This window comes from Pelodiscus sinensis, chromosome 15 (assembly GCF_049634645.1).
Source record: "Pelodiscus sinensis isolate JC-2024 chromosome 15, ASM4963464v1, whole genome shotgun sequence".
NCBI lineage: Eukaryota > Metazoa > Chordata > Testudines > Trionychidae > Pelodiscus > Pelodiscus sinensis.
Genome location: NC_134725.1, coordinates 38,356,302 through 38,368,588, shown reverse-complemented (window position 1 = coordinate 38,368,588; position 12,287 = coordinate 38,356,302). Strand labels below are relative to the sequence as shown.

At 51.5% G+C, this 12,287-nt stretch overlaps 1 protein-coding gene across 1 annotated transcript; it reads right to left on the bottom strand.

Moving 5' to 3' along the window:
* Window positions 1–1,405: 1,405 nt before the first annotated feature.
* CRYBB2 (crystallin beta B2) lies at window positions 1,406–9,886 on the bottom strand. The gene is made up of 6 exons (XM_006130220.2): window positions 9,827–9,886; window positions 8,358–8,432; window positions 6,162–6,280; window positions 3,151–3,283; window positions 2,354–2,496; window positions 1,406–1,730 (listed from the first exon to the last, which is right to left on the bottom strand). Exons 2-6 carry the CDS (start codon window positions 8,409–8,411, stop codon window positions 1,562–1,564), a joined length of 618 nt encoding a protein of 205 aa, XP_006130282.1. The 5' UTR covers window positions 8,412–8,432; window positions 9,827–9,886; the 3' UTR covers window positions 1,406–1,561.
* Between the last annotated feature and the right edge of the window lie 2,401 nt (window positions 9,887–12,287).

Genomic DNA, 12,287 nt, shown 5'->3' with positions numbered 1-12,287 from the left:
AAGCCAGATCCCTACCCTGGATCTGGACAAATGGTTAGGCCTGAAAAAAGATTTCCCCTTCCCCTTTGTTTAAAACAAGGGTGGGGAACCTCAGGCCCAGGGGCCGGATGCAGCCCTTGGCTTGACAAAATCTGGCCTCCGAGACTCAGGGACCCTCCTCCCCTCCCCTCCTCCCCCCGCATCGGAGAGCCCATGCTAGCGCTCCAGCCCCCTACTGCCCCACCACAGAGCTGGAGCACACAAAACCTAGTAGGCTGGGGTACCCCCATAGGCTCTGGGAATGTGGGGAGTGTCTTTCTCCTTCAGGAAGGAGTCAGGGGCCATGTCAACGAGGATTTGGGAGGGGGGGTGTTGTTTGTTTGTTTTTGTTTTGCGTGCGACCCTGACTGATTTTTCAGGGGGCCTTGGTTTAGAAGCTCTTTTGCATTTGATAACAGACATACAATAATTAATCCTAATAGAGAGAGAGACTCCGAATGAATGGGGACCTCATGCAGGGTGTACTGTACAGTACCTCTGCGAAACACAAGCAAGAAGGAGTGATTCCACCTTATTCACAGGAAAAGCCTTTGCTGGGCAGCACTTCCGGATGGAGCCATCAAAGGGGTGAGCTCTCTCAGCTTCTTTAACTGACTGGTAGGGCAAAATCCCTCCCTGGGGCCGGCCCTGGCAGGAGCAGTCCGGGTGAATGTGGCCTAGCTGTCAGACCTCTGGCACTAGCTAGCTGGACACTGCAGGCTCGTTCTACGTGGGGACTCGCCCTCTGCCTATGCAAATGTGCACACACACAGCAGCAGCCAAGCTCCTATAGCACTTTGAGCCCCACATTTTGGGGGCTTGGGCAAATCAAATGCCAGCAGAGTCTGAGGGCATCATGCAGGCCGGTCAATCTACAGAGTCCTGGGCAAACTGCGGCCACCCTTCAGGCTCCTGATGGAATTCAGTAGCTCAGCGCCCTCCAGAGAATTGCTCTCAGCTCTTGTTTCCTGTCTTATCGCTGCTGGTGAGGGTGTAGGTTTGGGGCTAGTGCCACACCTTTAATTCTTTTTTTCAGCCGGGACTGCCCAGGGGCTGGGGGAGATGAGGGACTGGCCTGACTATCAACATGGAGGTATAATGAGAACCTCCTTTGCCCTTTGTTAATGCTGGGCCTTCACACCACACCCTGGGATGGCCTAGGCGGTGCTCGGTCCTACCGTGAGTGCAGAGGACGCGATTACCTCTCAACATCCCTTCCAGTTCTGGGGTTTTATGGTTCTGTGGCATCTACCTCAGAGGAACACGTGGGCTCCGTGATACTCAGAACTGGCAGCCCCCTCAGCCCTATGCCCCGGCAAGCCCAGAGAATGATTTCAAGAATCTTCACCCCCCCCCCAGAGAAAAAAGGGCCAGAGGCGCCCGTTTGAAACTCAAAGCTTTATTCAGCTGCTTCCACAGCAGAGCAGCCGTAGTCACTCGGTGGCCGGCGGCAGAGCAAGGCCTTTGGGAAACAGCAGCAGGTCACATACAAGCTCGTTCTGGTTTCCTTCCTCCTCCGGGCACTCAGGAGAGGGGAGAGGCCTCAGTTGGTGGGGTGAAAGGCCCCTCGCTGATGCCACTGCATGTCCCGGATGCGCCGGACGGATTGAATCTGGGGGTGCTGGGCACCAAATTCTGAGCTGTCCTTATAGTCCCCCTTTTCAAACAGGTACTGGTAGCCTCTGTAGCCAGGGTACTGGTATCCGACCCAGCTACAAAGGGAAAGCATGGCTGAGTCAGAGACCAGGAGAACCCAGGCATCGGGGAGAGTCCCCAGTGTATCCTCCCACACAGGCAGCCCCGCACTGCTCTGTAATCAAACTCCATCCCTGGCTTGGCTAGGGTAAGGAGCTGTGCCCCCACAGGCCTCACTAGCACTGCTGCTCGCTTAGAGGCATTAAAGTTCTACACAAAGCCTCCGAGTGAAGGGAATTCCTTCCTTGGGGCTGACCCAGCTCGGTAGCATCCCCCCCGCCTTGTTTTGCCCAGGGCACTTGAGTCTGGAGCACCTCACACACCTCCCTGGCCTCAGAAGGCTCCGTGCAGCCCCGCAAAAGACTGTTCATTCTCCAGCCCCATCTTGCAACCTGCGTCCTCCTGCTCAGCCCCAGGCCCAGAGCAAAGGACAGTGCAGCAGAGCTGCTGGCTGCAGTTGTGTCTGACATCTAACCACCTGAGTCAGGCTGTTGTCATGGCGAGGCCTTAAACTGGAGACAGAATTGGAGGCAAACAGTGCTTTTGTCCCCTCCGTTCCTCGATTCCAAATGTAGGGAAGGGAGACTCCCGTGCCCACCTCCTAACAGGGTCGAGGGGACCTGCCGCCCTAGGGACTTACGTGCCGCTTTGCACCCGCACCGACGACACTTTCTCCTGGTAGCCATGGGCATGGAAGCTGGGCACGTCATCATCTATGATCTCAATCTTCTTGCCAGTGAAGCTGGGGTTTTCATAGAGCACGATCTTGTGTTCCTGACTGTCCTGAAGGGGAGGAGAGATGCTGGGTCAGTGTCAGCAGTGGGGCCAGGCAGCTTCCAGGGAAATTATGAGGAGATCGGCAAAGATGGCTCTAGCCGCCAAGCAAAACTTGAGTGCCCAGAGAGCGGGCCCAGGCCAGGCTCGTCACAGGAGATGGAATGCCGGCTGTGAGCAGACATGCCCAGGGATCATCCTGAGCCATTCACCATGAAACCTCTGGAGATTCATGGAGGTTAGGTTCATCAATGGCTGTTAGCCAGCATGGGCAGGAATGGTGTCCCTAGCCCCCATTTGTCTAGAAATAGATAATGGGAGGGATCACGTAAGGATTCCCTGTTCTGTTCCCTCCCTCTAGGGCATCTGGCACAAAATCTACTAACTTGGGCCCCACTAGGCTTTGGTGTATGAGAGGAATCCTTCTGAGTCAGGCACCACGTCAGTGAGAATTTGGGGAGGTTTCAGGTATAGCCACAAATACAGAGGCTGCAGGAGCTGCAGGCATCTGAGGACCTAGTGACTCGCCTGTTTGAAACGTCAGAACAGCTGGTTTTCTACAGGATTTTGGCTCCATCTCTTCATCTGAGAGGGGCCCAAGAGAGGCTTCTGACTAAGCCTGACCAGATTATAATGAACAGTATCTGACACAAGCACTCTCACCACTTTGATGGGTCTCAGGGAACTGATAGTGTCACTCCTCCGGCTGTTGGTCCAGGAATCCCAGCGCGGATACTCGCCCTTTTCAAACACAAATTGCTCGCCTTTGCTGTTTGGCTGCTCATAGCCAACCCAGCTGGAAAACAACAAAGTACAAACACTGGAGATGGGAAAAGCACCAGAACCTCCATTTCCTAATTGTACCCAATCTCCTAAGCAGACATCTGGAGAAACGCTCCTTTTGCTGTTTGCTGTCAATTGGCTTCCTGGGCATTTATTTACTATACTGGGCTTGCCACACTATTCTGTAAATTAAATGGTATGATACTGTTCTTCCAGTGTGTGTGTGTGTGTGTGTGTGTGTGTGTGTGTGTGTGTGTGTAAAAAATACCTCATTTAAGCTAACCTTAGCTTTACCCAACGGGGCATGAAAGGATCATAAGATGAACAGATCTGGTTTGTATAAGCAAGCTCTGTAATCAGTCCATATCTGGTACAAGAGAATGACATGGTGTCAGAAATAAACTAAGAACAGAAAACAGACAGAAAACAGGTACAACTGCAAACACAACAAACAAAGCAAGAACGGTCGCAGGACCTCATCAACACGCCACTTTTCAATTCCCCAGGGAACTTCTGCTTTGACAAACCTTCAGAATGGACAGATGAAAGAATGTTTTGCAAGATTTTGCATTGCTATCAACTTCCACAAAGCTAGAGATATACATATATCTTCTTTAATTTGTGCTATGGGGAAGCAGCCAGAGCATAGATTTAATATTTTCACTTCACTATAGACAGTCACAAAGATTACTATGAATGGGTTCTGCTTATGTTTGATGTACACTGTATACCTCAGAGAAATGTGGTTTATTAAAGAGCATGTTTTTACCAGAGCATTCAAGAGCCAGAGGAAAATGTAGAATGTTTTGTAAGAGCTTTGCATGAAAACTGATTTGGGGGAATGGAAAATAGACAGGCAGGTTATCGGATTAACAGATAAAAACCTTTCACAGCAGCTAGAACTCAAGGGTTTTCACACTAGCCCAGCTACATAGAAAGTGGAGACACCTGAGCTGGTGAGACAGCAAAACCAAGAGCAATTTGCCAAACTTGAAGAACAGGAAGCTACCTTAGAAGCTGTTAACAGATGCAGCCTGAATGCTAAGAGACTTAGATCGCTTTTACACTCCAGGGAAGATTGATGCTACCATGATCGATCTTCCAGAGATTGATTTAGTGGGTCTAGTTAAGACTTGCTAAATCGAACTCAGAGGGCGCCCCCATCAGTGGCGGGCTCTCCTGCTCCTGTGAGGAGTAAGGTAAGCCGATGAAAGCGTTTGCTCCTATTGGCCTCCCACTGTGGGGATGGCAGGGAAACTCAAAACAAGGTATGTCAACTCCAGCTATGTAATTAATGTAGCTGAATTTGCATATCTTGTCTCAACCTTCTCCTTTAGTGTAGACCTGGCCTTAGGGTATGTGTACACTACACAGCTTTTAGTGACACTGTCATGTTGCTAACTTCCATCCCCTGTGACAGAGGTTACTTTGGTGGCAGGAGACCACCTGGGTTTTTCTGAAGTTATGGAACCTTGTGCCCGCTAGCAAGCCCGTATCTCTGTCTCACTCTCGCTGTGGCTGGCCGTGGGTGGGAGGCGCAGCACCAATGGTTGATGTTGTATGTGTCACACACACCTCATTGCAGTGCCTAGGCCACTGACCATAGAGGGAAATGACCAGTGATCAGGGCAGGAAGCTACTCCCTTCAAAACACACAATTAATTGGGCCAGCTGCAGCACAAAGCCAAACTGGTTGCTACAACTGTGCTGCATCTCACACCCATGGGCGAGCGCACTCGCTCTCCCACGTTCTCTCCGGCAGAACCCAGCTTCCTTAGGGTATGTCTACACTACCCTCGTAGTTCGAACTAGGAGGGCAATGTAGGCATACCGCACTTGCAAATGAAGCCCGGGATTTGAATTTCCCGGGCTTCATTTGCATAAGCCGGGCGCCGCCATTTTTAAAACCCCGCTGGTTCGAACCCCGTGCAGCGCGGCTACACGGGGCTCGAACTAGGTAGTTCAAACTAGGCTTCCTAGTTCGAACTACCATTACTCCTCATTCCACGAGGAGTAACGGTAGTTCGAACTAGGGAGCCTAGTTCGAACTACCTAGTTTGAGCCCCGTGTAGCCGCGCTGCACGGGGTTCGAACCAGCGGGGTTTTAAAAATGGCGGCTCCCCGCTTATGCAAATGAAGCCCGGGAAATTCAAATCCCGGGCTTCATTTGCAAGTGCGGTATGCCTACATTACCCTCCTAGTTCGAACTAGCGGGGTAGTGTAGACATACCCTTACTGAGTGGCCTTCCAGTGTTGTAGGACTCCCTGCAATCTGTCCCAGGGATCCCCAGTGCTGCACAGCCAGCGGGTACATCCCAGCATGACTAGCCAGACACATACCAGCTACCCCAAAACCAGCAAGGCCACAGCAGCACAGGGCAGCTCCTTGGGTTAGCAGCTAGTATGCATACCAACACCCAGCCTGGGCAGCCTCTGTGTTGCTCGTGACATACTGTTGCTTCTTGAACACTACCAGGAGTGACACTAGTGTATCTAGCTACTTGCCCTGGACATACGCACCCAGCTCTGCTGTACCTAAATCCTGCTCTTAGGTACCTGGCTGTAAAACCAGTGTGAGGCCACAGAGGTGAATGCATTCACATGGGCATGAATGAGGGCTGAGTCTGGCCCAATGACTTTCAGCCTGGGAGGGGTTCAAGGAGTCTCTTTCCATAACTCTACCCCATGGCTCAGCTGCTAGGGCCTCTCCAGGCATGGGATACATGGGAGTAGCCATCGTCCAGTCAGTAACTTACTTCTTCATTTGATCTTTTTTTACACCCAATGGTTGTTTCTAAGTCACTATCCCAGCCTCCCCTGCCAGACACACCAGTGGACCCAGGCTCAGCCCCGGGCTTTCATCCCCAGCAGCCCACGTGCAAGATACATACGGTCCAGAGTGTACTAGGATGGAGCCAATTTTCTCCATTCCAGCTTCCTTCAAATTGGAACAAGCAGCATTAAGTTCATGGCAGCGACCTTGGAAATTTTCTTGCTCAAAGACAACGATCTAACAGGCAAGAAGAACAGCAGCTTAGACAAGGGGGTTGAAGCCCTGTAGTGCATCCTTCCCATGTATTGAGGGGTCAGGGCAGGGCTGTTCCCTACCATATGTCCTCTTGTGGGTTCTCGTAGTCCAGGTAGACTGACTCAAGGGGGAGAGACTCTGACAGTCCCAGAATGGTGGAGTGTAGAACTGGAAAAGCTCTATTAACACCAGTCCATATTCAGCCCTCGTCCCTCAGCCATTCTTTCTGGCATCTTCAGGTGTTTTGCTCAGGTGGCTTTAGAAGTCCTAAGTGACTCCTGGCATGGCCCTGGGCAAGGCCTCTGGCTACCCACCCTCAGCTTTGGTTTCTTCTATTTCTCTGAGTTACAAACTACCCCAAAGAACTCTCTCTTTGGTCTTAATTATTTGTCTCAGAATGTATTGAGTGTCGTTCCACCAGAGAAAGTCTCCACGCCCTGCCGAGTGTTTTGTGTCTCCTTGGTTATTATTTACCCCCAAACTATAAAATTTGGGCCATCCACTGAGCCAATTTAACCAGGGACCTCAGTCATTTGTAGCTCTTCTCTGAATTCCCCACTCAGCCATGTTCTCCCCGCACCCAGGTGCCACGCCGGCATTTCACAAGGACATTATCGACCATGGTAGGGTTTTGACACTTGGCCCAGCTGCCTCAGCAATTTGCTTTCCAGTCCCAGATCTCGGTCACTCCAAGTGTAGCGACCTTTTCTTCCATTTGCAATTTGAGCCCCAGGTAAACAAACAGGCCTTGGGACAGTAGTTAGGTATTAATACATCATCCAGCAAGCCAGATTCTGGCGGGTTTGTGGAGCAGTGGAGCAGAGAGAGGAAAATCTGTTGTCCCTGCACACAAAACAGGAGGAGTGCTGAGCTGAGCCAGCACCACTGACGTCAAACTAGCAGACTTCCTAGCCACTCCTGTGGGGGGGTGGATCAGGCCCTCCATGTGAGGAAGGCATCCCCAACTTGAAAAGGATTGTCACCTTGAAGTCAGAATTCCCAAAGGTGGTCCCAGTACGAGGGTGATGTGTGGTGAGGGTTTTCCCCCACCCACATCCAGCATGGTCTGGCCACTCTGCAGTGGTACTGGTAGCTAGCCAGTGCCAGCTGACTCGGGCTAAGGACCTGTATAATGGGTGCAAAGACATTTGTCTCAGGTAGGCACCCGGTCTCTAGGCTCCTGCCAGGTGGGACCCTAGGATCCAGGAACTGGGGCCTTAAAGATCAACACCAATTACTGCTGGGAGACTTGCAATAAAAATCACAAGACTTAACGACACTGAATAGTTCTGAAGCCACCGCCCCAAATGCCCCTTGCTAGTGTTTCTCCTGGGGCTGACATGTCCAGTGCATCAGGGCTGAGGCCAAAGGAAATGTCTGGCCTTCAAGCGGCTCAGCGACTTGAGAGCGAATGCTGGGCTGCTGCCTCATTGCATTACCCATGGGCGGGAATTCAGGGAAGACTTTTTGCACAGCACTGCTGCTGACCAGGCTGCAGCTTTGGCTGATTCTAGGGCAATTGGCAGGATTTATCTAGTGTCCCTTGTGGGCCCCCCGATGAATGGCTGTTAAATATGCCACTTGCTCTCCGGCTTTCCTATGAGGCCCCATCCACACCCGGGAGGCCTGAAGAGCTGCTGGTTTGGGGAAGCCTCTTCCTTTTGTTCCACAACCCCTGCATCCCTGCACCTGGAGGTGAGTCTTGGGATGGGGCGGGCGTGATGGCATTTGGTGCTGCCATGCACACTAAGCAGCTGCTTTGGGACTGGCACCGGTACTTCAAGACAACTGCCTAGGCTCCAACAGTCCGAGCTACTGAATGAAAAGCAGAGTGGGGTTTAGAGCAAAGAGCTGCTGATTAAGGAGAGGGGTTCTCAGCAGCTCAGCTGTTCATATTCCTGTCTCCTGCTTCCCAGGAGGAGAGCAGCTCTTGGCTGCACTGAAGTGGGGCAGTGGATACACACACATCCAGAATGCCTCCATGCATGTCAGCTTCTTGGGACCCTGTTGCTGGGCAAACCCAGCCACTGCACTGCCGTGCAGAGAAGTACACACTGACCTTCGGGCTGGTTTGCTGTTGCTTGGAGGCTGGCAGCTGGTGGTCTGACGACATTGTGAAACTGAGGACCGAGTTCTTTGGGAGGGAAACCCACACAGTTAAACTGGAATTTTGTTTAGGTTCATACACACAAACCCACCCCTCTGGTATCCGCTCACCGCAACCAGCCCAGTGCCCCACCACTAATCTCTCCCCTTCCCTCGAGTGGCCGTTCCTCGGGCGTGTAGTGGCCAGAGCTACCAACATGGGGGTTTCTAAGCACCATTGCCCTTAGATCTGGGCAGGGCAGGGCCAGTGGTGGGGAGAGGTCTCCTTCCCTCCTCTGAACTGTATCCCCGTGAGGGAAAGAATTCCCTGGTGCTGAAATTTGCAGTAAAGTCTTTGGGTTTGCACAGTGCTCAATGATCCATCTCAAAGGGGAAGAGAGACCACACAAACCAGCTGCAAAGGGATCATAGCGGGAGCAAAGAACTACAAACCGCAGCTCCCTGGATGCTAAGGAGTGGCTGCCTTTCGCCTCACTTGTTCTCTAGAAACATAATTAGTGCTTGCCCGACAACAGCAAGTGTGCTAAGCAATCCTGCCTTAGAGTCTCAAGGGCAGTCCTGTAGGACTCTCCCTCCTTCCTACCACCTCAGCCAGAGTCCTGCATTCTTCAGACACGAGTCTCTGGCATTACAATAAACATTACAAAGTCTCCATGGGTTTCAGTTGGGAGCTTTGCTCCCTTCAGATGCTGTGCTGCCCTTATGCAGAGACTTGCAGTGAAATAAAGGGAAAAAGGCCTTCTCTTGGCCTGAGGAAAGCCTTCCTGAGGCCCTCTGAGTTTTGGCCCATACAATATTAACAATAGCATAGGCAGGGTGAGCCTCATGGAGTTTCCCTGAAAATTTAGGGCTTGGCTAAGGCAGTTCAAGTTTATTAAACTGTCTTCAACTCTGCCCCGCAGCAATTTAAACCCCAGAGTGATCCAATTAGACCGGCAGGGCAGCCGGCACTGGGTGTCCAGGAAAGACAAATCCCTGCATCTTCAGTTGGCGCCAACAGACCAGCTGCAGATCGTGTGGGGTGCATCACTGTGCAAGAAGGGGCGACCAAGTGCCTGGTCTATCCAACTCAGTACAGTTTCCCCTGAAGGAACTCGTGCCCAGTTATAGTCAAATATGGTAGGGGAGGGGAGTTTCAATGCTGTCACGTTTGAGTAGGCTGGAGGTTAAGTGAAATCACCTATTAAACTGCAATGAAACTCAGGTCATGCTCCCAAGCGGTTGTGAACTCCCTGTCACCATGTGCTACTGAAACATTGGTATCCTCTTATTTGCCTATTGGATATATGTACCCACATACATTGCTGGGCACCTCTTTGCTGCATTAATGCTATAGAGGGTCAATCAGTCTTCAGACCCTGCGGCTTTGGCTTGCAGTGGCAACATCATTTGTAAAAAGGGCAATAAATAGAAAATTCTTACCAGTCCTACGAGCGTCTGCGTGAGCCAGTGATGGGCCTGGGGCCGAGCAGGAGAATTTATACCGCCCCTCGGCAGAATGGTGCCAAAACTATTTACAAACCAGTCAAAACATGAAACAAAGCAAGAATGCTGGACAAAAGCTCCATGAAAACCAAGGTCAGCTGCTTCCCAGCAGCCATTGTCTCGCTAAACCCCCGGCCGTGGAATTATTTCATTAGCTTTCACATTCAGAGCAGCCAGCTTTGTTGGGTGTGTTGGCCAGGAGATTTAGAGGTTGCATGCATCAGCCAAACACAGGCCAGGCCCCAGACCCTCGCTTTCAAACAATGCAACAACCGGCCCTGCTTCAGAATTTTTGGAGCCAGTGACTATCCCTGTAGAAAGCTGACGTCCCCACCCCACAGTTAGAAGTGCAAAAACTGCTGAGGTCGGCTGGCTGTGTGTGCAATACATAACGGGGCCTTTCAAACAAACAGTCAATGGCGGCTGCCATCAACGTCATTACTTACTGCAGAAACAGAAATCTGTGGATGTGATGCTTTGAACATGGCCTGGAGAGCACATTTAACCCTTGCACGTATGGTAGAGATGGCTGTGGTATCCCATGTGTTAGGCCAGGGGGAGACAGAAGCATTTAGCTAGGACTTTCCAGTGCTTTCTATGTCAGGATGCAAAAGAAAGCCAGGATCCAGATTCTGAACTCAGTTACATGGGTGTAAACCTGGAATAGTGCCATTGAGTCACACTGCTATAGGCTACAGAACCACCGTGGAAAGAGACAAACAAGGAATCTAGTGGCACTGTAAAGACTTACAAATGTATTAGGATGTTAGGGCGTAAGCTTTCATGTGGTACTACAACTCACGTCTATAGAGGAGAGGAGAGGAGAGGAGAGGAGAGGAGAGGAGAGGAGAGGAGAGGAGAGGAGAGGAGAGGAGAGGAGAGGAGAGGAAGAAAGAAAGAAAGAAAGAAAGAAAGAAAGAAAGAAAGAAAGAAAGAAAGAAAGAAAGAAAGAAAGAAAGAAAGAAAGAAAGAAAGAAAGAAAGAAAGAAAGAAAGAAAGAAAGAAAGAAAGAAAGAAAGAAAGAAAGAAAGAGACATCATCAGGGCTAATTAAGTCAGACTGAGGGTACGTCTAGACTACATGCCTCTGTCGCCAGAGTACCAGCTGCAAAGTACCAGCCAACAGCTGTCGGCTGTAATGCCACTGTACAGCCTGCATTGCCAGAAGGGCAGTGCATGCAAACTTAGAGCTGATTACTTTAAAAGAAAACCCCACTTCTTCTAGCTAATCAGCACAGTAACCACTGCAAGTGGGTAACATGTAGCCTGGCAGCTCCCAATGTTCAGCGTGTGGTGCCAAGGTGATGGGACAGTGGACATAACCCTGAAACTCATGCTGCCAAGCACCCCGCAACAAAGGCAGAGCCCCGCCGGCAGGAAAGCTGACTTTTCAGCGCTGCCCTGTGTGTTCAGTACGAGTCTCTAGTGAGCCAAGTGTCCGTGCGGGGAACACAGAAGCTCCCCAGGAATTCCATCTGGAAGCCTGGGGCCTGAGTCTGCTCGCTGCCACTGATATGACTGACCTGCAGCTGATGGCGTTATGCCCGCCCGCATTCGACTGCAGTGAGCAAAACTAGAGTCCCTGCCCCAGGCGCCAGAACCACACAGCAGAAGGACCAACAAAGTGCCAGGCCCACGGGCCAGGGAGGGGGAAGGGCCGGTCCGGGTGCACAGAAGGGGAGGGGCAAGGGCTAGCCTTCCTGCGCTACGCCTTCGCTGCTGCCTGCAGCCAGCATCTGACACTCTGGAGCATACGGCATGGGGCTCTGGCAGTAATTGAGCGAGACCGTGTCTCCAGCCACTGTCCCTGCCATGGGCCCTTTAGAATTGCTGGGTCCCCGGACAGTTGCCTCCTGTTGGTGAGTCGGCCACCTCGTGAGAAAAATTCCTTTTGTAGGAGCTCACTGCTGCCTTCACACCACCTGGGGAATGGGCCGGAATCTCCCAGAGGGTTTGCACAGCTGGCAGTTTGCAGGGGCATCGCCACTCACCTCAGTGAGCGGCTGATGGTGGGAGGGAACCAAAGGGATGGGGTTTAAACATCTGGCAACTTACGAACCACCTGGGGTAAGAAGACACTCCCCAGGGAGGCTGGTTGTTTTTTACTGTCATTTTAATGGCTCCTGCCACTGACAGTCAAATGCTTGGGGAATACGAAGTGGTGAGGAAGAGGTGCTCAGTTTGTAATGAAAGAGGTGCCGGGCTCTGAGCTGCCAGGCCCAGAGGTGCAGGAATTTGCTGTTCAGTTTCTCTCAGGTGCAGGAAATCCATCTGCTCCCTGAGGGTAGCAGGTCTTCATGCAAACTCAGGGCTAAGAACCTGGGCATAAGCTAAGCACTGATGGCAGGCGATTAGCGCACCCGCATAATTGTTACCGTCTCTGTATGAAACCCATTCCT